At 42.3% G+C, this 17389-nt stretch overlaps 1 protein-coding gene and 1 long non-coding RNA gene across 8 annotated transcripts in view; one reads left to right on the top strand and one right to left on the bottom strand.

Annotated features, from left to right (window-relative positions):
* LOC113620665 (uncharacterized) lies at positions 1-14686 on the top strand. 2 transcript variants are annotated; one of them, XR_003432855.1, is made up of 3 exons: positions 1-1562; positions 4305-4451; positions 14476-14686. It is a non-coding gene; the product is annotated as an uncharacterized LOC113620665 (long non-coding RNA). The 2 variants fall into 2 exon arrangements; XR_003432856.1 differs by lacking the exon at positions 14476-14686 and adding an exon at positions 4556-4806.
* The window catches only part of ATP23 (ATP23 metallopeptidase and ATP synthase assembly factor homolog), a 21800-nt gene continuing 15031 nt past the window's right edge, over positions 10621-17389 (bottom strand). For 5 of the 6 annotated variants that reach the window (XM_027106849.1, XM_027106851.1, XM_027106852.1 and 2 more), the window contains exons 4-6: positions 15216-15353; positions 12988-13071; positions 10621-11083 (exon numbers count right to left, since the gene is read on the bottom strand). In XM_027106849.1, coding sequence (XP_026962650.1) covers positions 10880-11083; positions 12988-13071; positions 15216-15353 — 426 coding nt within the window. In that variant the 3' untranslated portion in view covers positions 10621-10879. Of the gene's footprint in view, positions 11084-12987; positions 13072-15215; positions 15354-15801; positions 15984-17389 lie in introns of all 6 variants that reach the window. The other variant, XM_027106850.1, reaches the window with a different exon arrangement.

Raw genomic sequence — 17389 nt, 5'->3', positions numbered from 1 at the left:
ATGGGAAGAGGTAAAGTCTGGGCTCATTGAAATCATTCCTTTGATATGCACCTCAGCTGTCTGGGGCCAGTAACCTGTGTTTTCTCCTCCAGAGCTTCAGGGTGCACCAGTCGTTGGTGGCTGCAGCAGTTGACTGCTAGATGGCAGGCATCCTGTTTCTATCTTGAGTTCCCTCAGAGCTCACCATAGGGGCGGCTGTAATGTGGTAGCTTGAAGGCTGCAACATCTTTTGTTTCCTGATATGGCAAGCAGCATTCTTAGTTCATAAGTTGAAGCCCTTTTCTGTCTGGTCTGCCAACTAAAGGTTGCCCCTTGCCATCTACCTCTACAAGGATTAAATCCCAAGCTGCTATGACTGCTGACAACACATCCTGAAAGGAGTTCGGGGTGGAGATCAGGAATGAGGTTCTCTGTGCTCTGGGAAAAACTGGCAGAACAGGCCTTCAGATAGTTAGATATTTTCAGGAGAAGATTTTATGAGCCCAATGCTTGCATCTCCTCGTAGCTAGAAAAGCACTGAAGTCTTTCATGGTGACGTCTGCTCCTCACAACTAGCAGTAACCTTCTCGAGCCTAGCAGAAACCTTCTGCAAAAATGTGTGCTTGACTGCATGCACCCCGCCTTCACCAGAATCACATATATACTGACCTTCCCCCCTGCCTCTTTGGAGCAGTTTCTCAGCTCTCTGAAATGCTGCCTCCAGGGCTATAGTCCTCCTTTCGCCCCCAATAAAACGACTCACAACTCTCACATTGTGCAATTTTTTTTTCAGATCACAGGTCCCTCCAGAAATTGGAGACTCTTAGGTTCTGAGCAGCCTTATGAGGTGAAAGGGAAAGACGGTCTCCTGGCATGTGCAGGAATCTCTATATTTGGGGACCGAGAAATCCAAGGTGGAGCCTGATGGCAGGTCTTTGGCATGGCTTTCTTGGCCTTGAGAGGCCTTTTGGGAATTCAGCCTGAGACTCCTTCTGAGGAGTTCTGCCTCAGCCACTTTGGAGGAGCCTACGTGGTCAATTGATCAGACTTGTTTTGCGAACAAATTAGTTTTGATTTGGCTGTGTTTGGTGGAGATGAGAGTAATTTTAGATTGAAAAAGATTGTTTCAATAGATATTAAATTCTAGTTCTGTTAATTGAGGTCTGTATTGATGAAAGTTATTGTGTTAGCCACACTTGCCCTGATGTTCAGGAGGAAAAGATTATCCAGTGAAGTTATCACAGAGTGTAACTACTCATGATGTATATAACATTGCTCGCTTTAAGTCGGCTGCTAAAAGCACATGTACAAGTCTTGCGTAACAATTTGGTATAAGTGATAAAATGTATGGCCTATTCCCCATTAACATACCCCTGAGTCTGTTCACAAGATCTGATTAAGTTTCCCCCAGTGTGAATAACTAGGCGAAAATAAAGGAGGTCCAGCACCGAGGGACATGATCTGAACCTGGGGTAGGAGCCAGCACCCCAGCATTGAGGGACGGATATTTTGATCATCAATGCTTTCTATTGGAAGATTTGCAATCAAAAGGGGAAATGATGGAAAAATCTACACGTATTAAGGTATGGGGTTGTATATGAGGCTTATACATGGTTTAACTTAAATTTTACTGACAAGAGCAGCCTGTTTTGTGGCCTTTCAGACATACATTTTACATCTGCTTTGGCCATTGCGGAAGGGAATGCATTTGAAAGTCAAAATGGAGTAGCTGTGGTTCAGACATCCAAGGTAAAATGAGGTGGCCATCACATGATGTTAGACATAGTCCTCTGTAACTGAAAACTTGAGTTTTCTGAACTGTATGGCAGACCAGGACAGAAACCACAGGCGGATGTGGTATTATCTCAGAATGTGGCTACCGCTTGTATTTTGCTTGTCATCATCTCCCTGTGTTGTGCCTGTTAGATGTCTTACATTTTGTCCCTAGCCTGAGGGAGGAAATCTATTCGAGGGCTGGGCAGCCACACCGGCCTCACTGTGCAATGAGTCTTATTGCTGGGTCTACAGGGAGATACCATTGTTGTCCTCCTCTGGGCTTCCATGAAAAACTGACCCAGCTAATGTGACTATATGGGACGACTGACCATGGGGGGAAAGACTTACCAGCTTCCAGTCCCATGTGCAACATGTCAGAAGGACCCCCCCACCGTAAACGTTACTGTACAACTGACTGCCCGTGACCCTCCCTGGGCTATGCTGTGTGTGGAGTGGGACAGGCTGGCTTCTGGACACAGAAGTCCAACTAGTGGGACTATTTTCTGCTTGGAAAGACCTAATGTGTCCACCCCTAATTGCACCCAGTGTAACACGGGGTGACAGATGTGTAGTAGGGCGGCTGACCCCCGGCGAGGCCACCAGAATGTTTCTTTTAGAGCCAGGCCTTCCCCTCCCCATGGGGGTGGCTCTGGGTTTGTGAAAACCAGGGGCGGCCTTACCTTCCTTATTACTGGACAGGGCACTGCCGCTTCGTTGACCTGGTAAGCACCTGGGCCCAGAATGTGCCCACATCCTGGCAATGACTGTTCTGAGCACACTGGGTAGCTTACTCTTTTCTTTTTTTTTTTTCTTTTTGGCGGTATGCGGGCCTCTCACTGTTGTGGCCTCTCCCGTTGCGGAGCACAGGCTCCGGACGCGCAGGCTCAGCGGCCACGGCTCACGGACCCAGCCGCTCCGCGGCATGTGGGATCCTCCCGGACCGGGGCACGAACCCGTGTCCCCTGCATCGGCAGGCGGACTCTCAACCACTGCGCCACCAGGGAAGCCCAGTATCTTACTCTTGATGCTGTTTGGCTGCTGCTGTCTGTATTGTATTGTGGCAGCTGGTTGCAGTGCCCCCTACATACCTGACCCCAGGGATGTCATGGAAGAGGGGCTGGACCGAGATACTTAAGGGTCATACAGGGTATGTAGGGGTGGAGTGTCTAGTCAGGCCACTCAGGATGGCTGCTCTCTTTCTCCCTGTACACGCCCGGCTTAACCAGGGCCTGCTTCACCCACACCTACTCACAGGACTGACCTTCCTACACACTTGCCCCAGGCCCAGCTAGTGATTGTTCTGATCAAAGGGGTGGTGAGGGGCGTGCCCCTCTGCTGGTTTCCTTGACAACTAATGAGCCAACCTGACCCAATTCCCAACCTGTAACTGGCAATCTCCCCTTCCCCCTCCTCCCCAGGGAAGCCTGCCACCGTGTCCTGCCCGCTGTCCACCTCACGCGGTGGGGTGTCAGTCCAGGACCTTGCTTCAGCCGTCTAAGCTGTCCCATCACTGATGTCTCTGTTGCTGACTCTGGGCTCTTTCTTTGGTCTTAAAGCTGTGCAAGTGCAGGCCTTGAAGGCGGGCAGGGTGCAGCCCAACAGGGTTACGTTTAGAAAGCAGTGCACAGGAGACAAGGGAACCCTCCTGCACTGTTGCTGGGAGTGTAAATTGATACAGCCACTGTGGAGAACAGTATGGAGGTTCCTTAAAAAACTAAAAATAGAACTACCATACAACCCAGTAATCCCACTACTGGGCATATACCCTGAGAAAACCATAATTCAAAAAGAGTCATGTACTACAAGGTTCACTGCAGCTCCATTTACAATAGCCAGGACATGGGAGCAACCTGGTTCATTGCAGCTCCATTTACGATACCAGGACATGGGAGCAACCTAAGTGTCCATCGACAGATAAATGGATAAAGAAGATGAGGCACATATATACAATGGAATATTACTCAGCCATAAAAAGAAACGAAATTGCGTTATTTGTAGTGAGGTGGATGGACCTAGAGTCTGTCATACAGAGTGAAGTAAGTCAGAAAGAGAAAAACAAATACCGTATGCTAACACATATATATGGAATCTAAGAAAAAAAAAAGGTCATGAAGAACCTAGGGGTAAGAAGGGAATAAAGACACAGACCTACTAGAGAATGGACTTGAGGACACAGGGAGGGGGAAGGGTAAGCTGTGACAAAGTAAGAGAGTGGCATGGACATATATACACTACCAAATGTAAAATAGCTAGCTAGTGGGAAGCAGCCGCATAGCACAGGGAGATCAGCTCAGTGCTTTGTGACCACCTAGAGGGGTGGGATAGGGAGGGTGGGAGGGAGGGAGACACAAGAGGGAAGAGATATGGGGACATATGTATATGTATAACTGATTCACTTTGTTATAAAGCAGAAACTAACACACCATTGTAAAGCAATTATACTCCAATAAAGATGTTAAAAAAAAAAAAAGAAAGCAGTGCATATAGTGTTGTCTTTAAAATCTCACCAGAATTAGTCATGGAAATTAATATTGAAATATTTCTTCTAGCACTCAAAGCCAATGCCTTTACAAGGTCTTTGCCGTGTATTCACCAGAGAAGGCAGAAGCATTACAAATGGTGCCTCAGATTCCACTGGACAGCCAATCTCCCCACCGACTACCTGCAAAGTTACAAGGCCTACTTGGAGCACACAGGTAAGGTCAACGATAGTTTCAGTTCTCATTGTATTAACTCAATCAATGGTATGTAACTTTGCGACCACTCCCTTTCTTGGAACTCTCTTCTGTTTTTCTTACAGGGAACCACACCTATTTTTGGTCTTTTTCACAATATTTTCTTCATGTCTTCTTTCTCTGACAAAACCTTAGATGCTGGTATTCCCCCCTTCTAATCCTTGGCCCTCTCTCTTCCCTTCCCTTTTCATTTATTCCCCTTCATTCATATGGCTCCAACTATCAGCCATAAGGTGATAACTCCGCCTGTAACTCCAGGCCTGGCCTCTAAGCTCTAGATTCTTGCTGTTCAATAGGGCAGTTACTAGTCACATGTGACTGAAATTTTTTTTTTTTGATTTTTTTTTTTGAAATTTTTTAATTAGAATTAAATAAAATTTAAAATTCCATTCCTCAATCTCACTAGCCACATTTCAATACTGAGTAACCACATACGTCTAGTGTATGCCACATTGTATAGTTCAGGTAAAAACTTTTCCATCATCACAAAAAAATTCTACTGGACAGTGATACCTAGATAACAATAGCTAGTAATATATGTGCCAGGGATTCTTCCAAGTTTTTTATATGTAAACTAATCCTCAGGACAAACTTCTGAGGTACTTAACAGTAGTCAAAATCACAGAGACAGAAAGTAGAACGTTGGTTGCTGGGGGGCGTCAGGGAGTGAAGGTTGGGGAATTGTTTAATGGATATAGAGTTTCCATTCTGCAAGATGAAATTAGTTCTGGAGATGAAGCATGGTGATGGCCGCACAATATGAATGTACTTAATACCACTGAACTGTACACTTAAAAATGGTTACGATGTCAGATTTTATATGTGTGGCAGCACAATGAAAACAAACAAGGTTTGTACTAAGTACTTTTAAAATTGTGGTGAAACGGGTATGCATTGTAGCTTTGGAAACAGGTATTTGGAACTCCTCATTGTAACAGATAACTAATGCCAGCAGTAAGACTACTGAAAGAGAATCCAATTAAAATGGGAATTTTATGGTAGACACTTTAAAAAAAAAGTGTGCTTGGGACTATAGCTTGAAACATGAAACTAATATGAAAATAAATTTATCATATTTAACAACATTGAGGTTAACACTGCAACTATTTGCTCACACTTAGAACAAAGACATTGGTTATACTGACATAACAATTTTGAAAAAATTATGAATAAGTAAATGTGCATTTAATTTTTTTAGATTCTACAAGCACCTGTACAAAATTCAAAAGGTTCAAAAGTGTACACAGAGAATAGTAACACTTCCCTCTCTCCAACATTCAATTCACCTTCCCTGGTGGAGACTTCTATTTATAGCTTATTGTATTTACATACAGGGATATTCTAGAAACCTGTAACATGCATGTATGTATGTATATATTGTCTTTTTCCTCCTTTCCTTGTCCAATGCCCTGCTGTTTTCACTTAATATATCATGGAGAGCTTTCCATATCAAGAGTATGTGTATTTAAATAATACCTGTCAAATTATTCTCCTTAGAGGTTGCAGTCAATTACTCCCTAATAATGTCTGAGAGTATATTTTTTTAATTTACTTTTTAATCAGTTTCAGGTGTACAACATAATAATTTGACATTTGTATACATTGCAAAATGATCAACACAATAAGTCTAGTTAACATCCATCACCTTACATAGTTACCAAAAAGATTTTTCTTGTGATGAAAACTTTTTTTTTTTTTTTTTTTTCCCAGTACGCGGGCCTCCCACTGCTGTGGCCTCTCCCGTTGCGGAGCACAGGCTCGGGACGCGCAGGCTCAGCGGCCATGGCTCACGGACCCAGCCGCTCCGCGGCATGTGGGATCCTCCCGGACTGGGGCACAAACCCGCGTCCCCTGCATTGGCAGGCGGACTCTCAACCACTGCGCCACCAGGGAAGCCCGTGATGAAAACTTTTAAGATTTACTCTCTGGGACTCCCCTGGTGGTCCAGTGGTAAAGAATCCGCCTTCCAATGCAGGGGACGCAGGTTCTATCCCTGGTTGGGGAACTAAGATCCCACATGCCATGGAGCAACTAAGTCTGTGTGCCCTGGAGCCCAAGCACCACAACTAGAGAGACAAAATACGCATGCCACAACTAGAGAGAAGCCCATGCACCAGAACTAGAGAGAAGCCCATGCACCGCAACGAAGAGCCAACAGCCAAAAAAATAAAAAATATATTTTTTTAAAAAAAGATTTACTCTCTTAGCAACTTTCAAATACAGTAGTCCCCCCTTATCCGTGGTTCAGTTACCTGTGGTCAACCATGGTCCAAAAATATTAAATGGAAAATTCCAGAAATAAACAATTCTGGATAATAAGTTTTAAATTGTGCACTGACACAACTAGCGTGACAAAATTTCACACTGTCCCAATCCATTCGTCTGGGGCATGAATCATCCCTTTGCTCATCGTATCCCACCCATTAGTCACTTATTAGCTAACTTGGTTAACAGGTCAACCATCATGGTATCTCAGAGCTTGTGTTCAATAACCCTTCTTTTACTTAATAATGCCCCAAAGTGCAAGAGTAGTGATACTGGCAATTCAGATCTGCCAGACTGAAGCCATAAAGTACTTTCTTTAAGTGAATAGGTGAAAGTTTTCAACTTAATTAGGAAAGAAAAAAAATCATATGTTGAGGTTGCTAAGATTCACTGTAGAGAACAAATCTGTCCATTAAATTGTGAAAAAAGGAAAAAAACACTGTGCTAGTTTTGCTGTCATGCCTGAAACTGCAAAAGTTATGGCCACAATGTGTAAGTGCTTGATTATGATGGGAAAGGCATTACATTTGTATCAATACAATACGATATTTTGAGAGGGAAACCACATTTGCATAATTATTATAGTGTATTGTTATAATTGTTCTATTTTACTATTATTGTTCGCCTTTTACTGTGCCTAATTTATAAATTAAACTTTATCATAGGTCTGTATGCACAGGAAGACATAGTATATACAGGATTCTGTACTATACAAGTTTTCAGGCATCCATGGCGGGGGTGGTCTTGGACCATTTCCCCCACAGGTAAGGGAGGACCACTGTATGCAATACAGTATGATTAACTATAGTCACCATCCTGTACATCACATCCACGTGACTTATTTCATAACTGAAAGTTTGCACGCTTTGACCCCCTTAACCCATTCTCCCACACCTCCACCCCCTGCCTCAGGCAGCCATCAACCTGTTCACAATGTCTTTATCCATTCACCCACATCCAGCGAGGGACACTTAGGTTGTTTCCATATCTTGGCTATTGTAAATAATACTGCAATGAACGTAGGGGTGCATATGTCTTTTTTTTTAACTTTTTTTTTTTAATTGGAGTATAGTTGCTTTACAATGTTGTGTTAGTTTCTGCTTTTCAAGTTAGTCTTTTAGTTTTCTTCAGGTTAATACCCAGAATTGGAATTGCTGGATCATATGGTAGTTCTATTTTTAATTTTTTGAGAAACCTCCATACTGTTTTCCACAGTGGCTGCACCAACAGAGCATGAGGATTCCTTTTTCTCCACATGCTCGCCAACACATTATTTCTTGTCTTTTTTATAATAGTCATTTTAACAGGTGTAAGGTGATAATTTCATTGTGGTTTTGATTTGCATTTCCATGATGATGAGTGACGCAGAGCATCTTTTCATGTTCCTGTTGGCCATCTATATGTCTTCTTTGGAAAAATGTCTATTCAGATCCTCTGCCCATTTTTTTAATCAGGTTGTTTGCGGGGTTTTACTATTGAATTATATGAGTTCTTGATATATTTGGGGTATTAACCCCTTATCAGGTATATGATTTGCAAATATTTTCTCCCACTCAGTAAGTTGCCTTTCATTTTGTTAATGGTTCCCTTTGCTGTGCAGAAGCTCTTTAGTTTGATGTATATCATATATTTGACCCTTGTAAACCTCTTCGGTGAAAACAGTATGCCACAGTTTACACATTTCTTATTATAGGTAAGGTCACATAAGTCGTATGCTTAAAGAGGCACCTACTTGCATTTTCTGTTCATGTTATTTCCTCATTTTTGTTTTTTTTTAATATAGATGTAAATAGTCATCACTTTATTATGAATAACATCTTTCAGGATACCATGTTGAAAATATTTTATTTAAATTTTTTGAAGATTAAAAAATGCTGTTAAGTATATCAATAACTTGTTTTATGGTTTTGCAATTTTTATGCCACTTTAGGCATTCCCATTCTAAGATTATGTTAAAAATTCTCCCATGTTCTGGTATTTTTATGGCTTTCTTTACTATTAACATCTTTGATATCTCTGGGACTTACTGTGGTATAAATGAATGAGGCATTTAACTTAATTTTTTCCAGGTCTCCAGTTTTCTCCAAACCATTTACAGAATATTTCATTCTTTCCCACTGCTTACCTTTTTTATTTGACACTCAGGTCACAGAGCTTCTCCTCTCCCTGGGAATTGGGTACCAGCTTCCTTGAGAACCAGGTACTTTGTTCCACATTATCCCTTTCCACAACCCTTCTCTCACTGTCCCTGCCCCCTTCTAAGGCCTTCACACAAAGGGTCTCCTCTTGTCTGGAAGTCTCCTTCCCCACCCCCTTGACTTGCTAACTCCTTCTCATACTCAGATCTCAAGTTGTTGTTGTGTTTTTTTTTTTTTGGCTGCGCTGGGTCTTCGTAGCTGCGCGGTCTTTCTCTAGCTGCGGTGAGCGGGGGCTACTCTTCGTTGCAGTGCACGGTCTCATTGCGGTGGCTTCTCTTGTTGCAGAGCATGTGCTCTAGGCACACGGGCTTCAGTAGTTGTGGCACGCACGCTCTAGAGCGCAGGCTCAACAGTCGTGGCGCATGGGCTTAGCTGCTCTGCAGCATGTGGGATCTTCCCGGACCAAGGTTTGGACCCGTGTCCCCTGCATTGGCAGGCGGATTCTTAACCACTGTGCCACCAGGGAAGCCCCTCAGGTCTCGAGTTTAAATATCACTTCTCTAGGTTAGGTGCCAAATTTTATATCCCCAAACAACTGCACACTTCCTCTCTGGTGCAGCTGTTCCCCACGATGACAAAGATCCAACCCATGTTGGACACTTCAGTATCCCTAGTGCCTACATCAGTACATAGTAGATAGAGCTTAATAAATATTTATTGAATTAATGCAATGTTTATTTTTTCCCTCTGATTGATTCTCCTCCTTATGCTGTGGTTGGGAGAATGAGGGGGAGCTGTGGTTCCATTACTGAATGCTGAGTCCAGCCACTTGACGCTTACAAGGCTCCCCAGGGCCTCCTACTAATAAGTGAGCACTCTAGGGGCCAGCCTGGCCCCTCCAGACATGTCGGGCTTTGACCCAGCAGATCCAGATTTGAAAGGTACGTACATACAGCTTTGGCCTTTGCTGTGGGACTCTGGGACTTATTAATCTTCAGAAAAAGAAGCATTATGTTAGGAGAGTTTCCTTGACCCAGTTTTTTTCCCCCTTATTTTACCACCTTGGATGTGAGGCGGTATGAACGCAATTAGCACTCAGAGAAGCTGCCACTTGACACTTAGGATGTCACGTGATTAATTTTTCCCTTTTAACTTAGCCTTGGTACCTGTTGAAAAAATATTATCCTCATAAAATCCCAGATATTCTACTTGGTAATTTCTGTAGAACCAAATTCTGCTCTTGGGAACTCTCACACTTGCATTATATAAATTAGAAGCAGAAATCAGCAGGGAAGAGAAAGAAGAAAATAATGTGAGAAAAAAATGCAGGTGATGGGCTTCCCTGGTGGCGCAGTGGTTGAGAGTCCGCCTGCCGATGCAGGGGACATGGGTTCGTGCCCTGGTCCGGGAAGATCCCACATGCCGCGGAGCGGCTGGGTCCGTGAGCCATGGCCGCTGAGCCTGCGCTCCGCCACCTACTGAATGGGAGAAGATATTTGCAAACAATATCTGATAAGGGGTTACCATCCAAAATATACAAAGAACTCATACAACTCAATATCAAAATAAACAACCTGATTTTAAAATGGGCAGAGGATTTGAACAGACATTTTTCCAAAGAAGACATACACATCATAAAGGGCATACTTCACAGGTTTCATAATCAAGTTTTAAAATGTAATAAAAGCAAATCACAATCATAAAAAATAAAACACAAGTAATAAGTACATTGTAGAAAATTTAAAAATGCTATTTATTTGCCTTATTTACCAAATGGTTAGCTACAAAGATACAATTTTTGCCTTGGAGTTTAAGGCAGTTTCATTTCTTACCACAGTTACTTTTTCTGATGCTAGAATCTTCTGTGCTAGAATCTTCTGTGTCTTCTCTGTATTTAATTGCTCATTTACGTTTTATGTTTGTCCACTTGGGAACCATACTTTCTTCATGATCACTGAAGCTCTGCCATATAAAATGTCATCGTCTTCATATGTTTGAGTAGTACCGATCCCGGTTTTGAAAGTCTCTATGAGCATATCTTGCATAGGTCTTATTATGAGGGATCCTTCCAAAAGGTTCATGGTCATTGAAACAAGATTCAAAAACTTCATCAACAGCCTTCTGAGCTACTTCTTTGCTGATGTTCCTAACAGCCAGGATAGAACGAATGGCTCTGTCTCGCACACAAGTCTAAGGAGAAAAGTATGTGGCTTTAATTTTATTAATATATGAAAATTTTGTCATGAAATAGTAACATTTTATACAATGTGTGAACCACAGTCAAAATTAATTTCCTCTCATGTTACTTTATTAATTTGTCAGTCCAAAGAAGAAAGATTAAATTATGGAACATGTTTAGCTCAACCTAAAATTATTTAGGTATAAGTAAGATCTCCTTCCCCTCCTCCCTTCTTCTCATCTTTCCTAATGATGATAATTTCTAGGCAGTATCTGCTAAACAATAACTCCAACTTTGCAAAATCATAAAAAAGTCTATAAGGTTCTGGTTGAGCTTTTTAATTTGAATAAATACGAAATATACTCCTGTGCCTCTCTCTCCCTTAGCTTTTCAGGTGACCAATGCTAGATAACTTTTCCTTCGAGAGGGGCATCTCCCCTGGAGGCAACAGGAAGCCACACATACATACACACAAAATTTGAAGGCATCCTAATTTTTCAGGGGGAAAAAATCAAACAACTTTTTTCTTGGGTACATACTGCACAAAAGCAGGGACTCTGTTCTCTAGGACTCTTCTCCCACTACCTCCACATATTTTCCATCCTATTGCTAGTTCTATTCATTTTCTGCTGCTGCTACCCAAGTTTAAAAGAGGAGAGACTTCTCTTTCAAAGACTGGACTCCGGATGACATGCCTTAACTGCATTAGCCTCTTCTCTGGGATGTTCTGATGTGCACCCTACTTCCACTGAGAGCCAGAACACACCACCCATTCAAAGGCTGCCTGAGCTGAATTCACCAGATGAGCAGGGATTGGAGGGCACGGAAGACATGCAGCACAAGTCAGTGGCACATCACTAAGCGGACTTGGCACACGCTGAAAGCGTAACAGCCCTATCAGAGTAGGCACCCTTCCCAGGCCCCAGGTTTGCCGTCTAACTAACTCCCATTCACTGAGTTCAAAATTTCTCTTCGTAGTTCTCTGTGACCTTCTACCTTCCTCCCCCGAGTTGAGTTACTCTTTTCTCTGGAGAGCCAAGGGCCTTCCTGCTATTGTTCCAAGCCTGTCCTTTTTGCATCTGGTTAAAACTGCTATCCTGACGCCCATGTACCTGACAAATTGGCCCAGTAACCTCTTCCCATAGAAGAGCTCTGACCAGCCTTTCTCCTAAATGTGGACACAGAGCCCCTTGGTTGCTATGGGCAGAACTGCTCACATTCTTCACCAGTCCATCAGTTCTAAACTTCCTCTCCCCATGCCCATCTATCGTGGACCTTAAAAGCTTTCTAGTACAGTAGAAACTAACACAACATTGTAAAACAACTATATCCCAATAAAAAAATATAAAGTGTTTCTTTTAGACAAAAACAACAAAAAAGCTTTCTAGCAGGATGGTCTTGCCTACAGTTTTCATTTTGTTTTGTTTACAAAATCGCTCAGCTCAGCTCATCATGATCAAGTCTGTGCTGATCCGAAGCTTTGCTGTCACGTCATACAGCCTTTAAAGGTGTGCTAATACACAGTGCGCTGCAGTGCAGTCTCTGTGCTGACAGGTATTACTTTTTTGTCGAGAGAATACTGTGATGGTTTCAAAACACAAGTCCAGTACTGGTAGGATAAAAGTAAGACAGGCTGTGATTTCACTTCCAGTCCTTATCTACCCCCATCCAAAAGTATCCCACGTGTGAGACCGTAGCGCTTTTCACTGTGAAAATCTCTCAGTCACACAGCTTGCCCATAATTATAAAATAGAACTGAATTCCATCTATTTGGCTTCAGGGATACACATTTTGTATTCTTTCATATAAGTAGTGCTTTCAAATTTCAAATACTAAATATACTTCTCATTTTTCTATTCATTATTTCCACTCATAGCACTCTTAACAGTAAATGATTTCATATGTTAGTTTTTACCTGATGGTGTCGTTTTAATCCAAAATGTAACCTGAATATTTCATTTAAAAGTGAGCAGTCTCCACTAAGGTTAGCAGCTCGAACCTATCACAAAGACAGAAGGCAAACAAAAAGAAAATAAGCACTCGTGCTCTATACCTTTATATCAACTGATTTTTTTAATTGTAAAATATAAAATTGGTATATTTTTCTGAGAACAGAGTACCTGTAAGATTTTTTTTTTTAATTCTATTGACTTCTTAAGAAGTTCTTAAGAAAAAGAGCAGATATCCATGAGCTACACTAGGCAGCGCCAGATACACTGTGGGCAATCACCTATTCAAAGGGAATTTTCAAAACTTTCCACCAGAGTCTTACAGACAGAACTAATTTCTTTTGGAACCAAAAGTCAAAGAGTTGGACCTCAAAGTTAAAGATTATGCTCTCTACAAAATACAAACACTGCTAGAAATTACCAAAAGGACTTCAAGAAAGCATTCTTCCAAAGATCTACAAACTGAGTTTCAGTGTGAGCTTAAAACTGAATACATCAGTACCTAAGACACTTTAGGCACACAAACCTCCCAGCTCTCCTAGCCCAAACCACTGAAACTCTCTTGGACCTTCCCTTAAACCCGTGTAAGTTCATGCCCTTCCTCCAGGGTCTTGATGGGCCTATGAAAAATTAAGTGGTACAGAGAATCAAGAACATTCCAAACTGGGCATGCTATGAACATGACAGCCTGAAGTTAGTATGTATTTTCTATATCTTTAAGGTAAAAAGCAGCTTTAATAGGTGAAAAGGTCATGGAATTACCCACATGGATTCTACAGCCAACCTGGCCACGTTTTTGCTCATTCACTGCAATCAGAATGGCCCACTTCTTGTTACTTCTATAATAACATGGCTTCATTCCTCTGAGGAGCTCAAAGCACTTAACACACTTTAACTAGCTAACAGGCATTAATTCTCATAACACCCAAGAGAGAGAAATATTTAAAAGCTCAGATTTCGGTCTTCTTTCCAAATAATATGAGTTATAATCAGATGCAGTGAGGCTACTTATTAATTTCAAGGGAAAGAGAAAATAATCTAAGTTATAAAGTATAAGCTTGAAATTTGTATTAGTTTTCTTTAGCTTCTCAGCACACTGCACTCTTCAATTAATGAAATGCAAGTATGAAATACAAATGTCTTTCTGGGAGCATATATATGTGTGTATTTCTGACAGCAATCCAAAATGCTTAATAATAAATATCTTCCTATGCTGTATTTTTGCGATATGCGGGCCTCTCGCTGTTGTGGCCTCTCCCGTTGCAGAGCACAGGCTCCGGATGCACAGGCTCAGCGGCCATGGCTCACGGGCCTAGGCGCTCCGCGGCATGTGGGATCTTCCCGGACCGGGGCAAGAACCCACGTCCCCTGCATTGGCAGGCAGACTCTCAACCACTGCGCCACCAGGGAAGCCCTCCTATGCTGTATTTTTGAAACGAACTGTTTTACTCTAGGGAAAGCTAGGAACTTTACCTATGGAAGGCAGCACAGGAAACCACTCAAGAACCTTGGTTGTAATCCTGCCTCTGCCACTTACTATGTATGGTATCTGAACAACTGCCTCACTTTTCACAGAAATAAAATGGGGATAACAGTATCTACCTCAATGGGCTGTTGTGAATATTAAGTAAGAGTCCACAGGGCTTCCCTGGTGGCACAGTGGTTGAGAGTCCAACTGCCAATGCAGGGGACACGGGTTCGTGCCCCGGTCCGGGAAGATCCCACATGCCGTGGAGCGGCTGGGCCCGTAAGCCATGGCCGCTGAGCCTGCGCGTCCGAAGCCTGTGCTCCGCAACGGGAGAGGCCACAACAGTGAGAGGCCCGCGTACCGCAAAAAAAAAAGAGTCCACAAACAGCACAGGGTTAGGGTTTGGCACACAGCCCCTCAGTAAATGTTAACTGTAAAGTTTTTGTATTATATAGTTTATTCCATAGGAAAAATAGCTTATTATTAAAAGTCATCACTATTATTAGGATTTAAAGGTCATATTTAAGACAATTCTAAAAAGATACTTAAAAATGTCTACCTGCTGTATCTAAAAGAATTGTATTCAATAGTTAAAAATGTAAACTGAAGACTAACGTGGAATTATGACAAGAAAAGGAATACATTTAAATAAATCATCCTTGAATAAAATGTTCAAATGCACAACAGTGTCCTTGGGGAAAAAGTACCTTCTACGATAAAACTTACCTCAGAGCAAGCCAAGTGCCTGACGTTGGTGAACCAGTCGACATGAGCTCGACAATGATCGAATGCGTGAATGAGCTCATGGGTGACCACTCTGTTCATATGCGCCTGATTACAGATATTATTCTGGCACAAAACAATCTAAGAAGCACCAAAATGAGGAGAGTTCGGTTATTTCTAAGATCTACTCTCACTTCGTAGATTCCATCTTCTCTCTCACCTGAGTGGGCTCAACTGCCTGGAAAGCCTCACCCACTCTATCCACCCAACACCCACCCCTCCATCAAGGCTCGGTCTTCATACATTCTCCATGAAGCCTTCCCAATGGCTAACTTCTCCCTTCTCCTCTCTCTGGACTACATAGCACTTAGTTTAAGGACATTTATTCACACACCACCCTCACTGGGTTGACTGTACCAGCCATCTTAGACTCCACAGTCTTGTATTAAGAGTGGACTCTGGAATGAAGCAGGGAGATTCAAATTCCAGCCCCACTCCTTACTAAGTCAGTGACCTTGGGCAAGTTTCTTAAGCTTTCTGTGCCGCCGTTTCCTCAACTATAAAAAAGGAGATGACTTAGAGTACCTACCTCTTAGAATTGTGAGAATTAAATGAGAATATGTGTAAAATGTTTCTTATCAAGTTTCTCAATAAGCAATGAATCAACAATGAATGACCACACTGTCCCATCCTACTAGAATTGCCAGGAAAAGTCCTCAGAAAGAGCTTCAGAAAGAAGTGCAAAAAGCCAGCAGCACACTGAGCAGGACCCTATAAGAATAATAAAGACGTGAGGGGTCCTAATAATAATAGTCCCCACTTACTGTGTACTTACTGTGTGCCAGACACTGGGACATGTCCCAGGTATTTTATATACATTCATTCAACATTCATTTATTCAACTAATATTTATCAAGACCTACTAGAGATTTATAATCTACTAATGGAGATAGAAATTAATCAAGTATTTACCAAAATGTTTAAACACATGCAGTGACAGTTGTCATGAAGAAAAACCCAGGTTGTCACGAGTACATACAATGAGAGTGCCTGACCTGGTCTGCAGGGTTGGGAAAGGCTTTTCTGCAGAAGGAATGTTTAAACTGGGATCTAATGGATGAACAGGAGTTAAATTCGAGGAGAGGGGAAGGGAGCATTCCAGACAGAGAACAACATAGGCAAAGGGTAGGGGGAGGGTTGAAGGAAAAGAATGTTGGAGAAGCTGACGGCGGCAGGCCTGTAGTACCAAGCACAGAGTTGGAGGTGGCAGGCATGAGATAGGGCTGGTGAGGTCGGCAGGGGCCAAATCACTCTTTATCCTGACAACAGTGGGAAGTCACTGAAAGGGAGTAGTGAAACGGGGGGTGTTTTATTTTGTTTTTATCCTTTTGACCACAGTTGGAAAAATAAACAAAAGATGATCAAAACTGGATACACAGAGACTAGTTGAAGGCAAATGAAGTATTCTAGGCAAGAGATAATAGTTCCAGAGCTAGGATGGTGGGGGCCTAAAAAGGTATTTAGGAGGGAGACTGGACAAAATTTGGTGTCGGACAGAATATGGGAAGGGAATCAGAGGTATCAAGGATGATCCCTAAATTTCTGGCATGGGTAATAGGACGGATGGTGGTACCGTTCACCGAGATATGCAAAACTAAAAGACCAGGATGGGTGGGGATGGAGGATCGTAAAAATCAATTTGAACTTGGACATGTCACGTCTGAGGTGCCTTTAGGACACCCAAGTGTAGGTGTTCAGTGAACACTTGGCGATATGGATGTGGAGTTCAAGAGAAAGCTCTGACCCAGCAAAGTAAATGAGATCCGCTTGGTAGAATGCAGAGTAGAAAAGAAGGGGCTCTAACACCAAGGATTAAGGGACTTCATTTAAGGGCTGGTAGAGGAAGCTAAGTTAGCAAAGGAGCAACCACAAGAGTGTGGCATACTGGAAACCATGGCAAGAAAGTGGCATTAGCTGTTAAGTGTATGCATGTGATAGGACCTCCACTCTAGCCAGATACCTTGGAATAACTCTTGCCCAAGAGCACTGGGAGAGAAGGTGAAGAACATTCACAGCAGCCTTGTTTATAATAATAATAAAGTTGGAAACAATCGATACTCGATAGGGTAAACACTAGTACAGACATATAATGGAATAATATACAACACAAACTAAAT

This window comes from Aethalodelphis obliquidens, unplaced genomic scaffold (genome assembly GCF_003676395.1).
Source record: "Aethalodelphis obliquidens isolate GAN/ISIS:26980383/991018 unplaced genomic scaffold, ASM367639v1 scaffold8, whole genome shotgun sequence".
NCBI lineage: Eukaryota > Metazoa > Chordata > Mammalia > Artiodactyla > Delphinidae > Aethalodelphis > Aethalodelphis obliquidens.
This window is presented reverse-complemented; position numbering and strand designations above follow the sequence as displayed.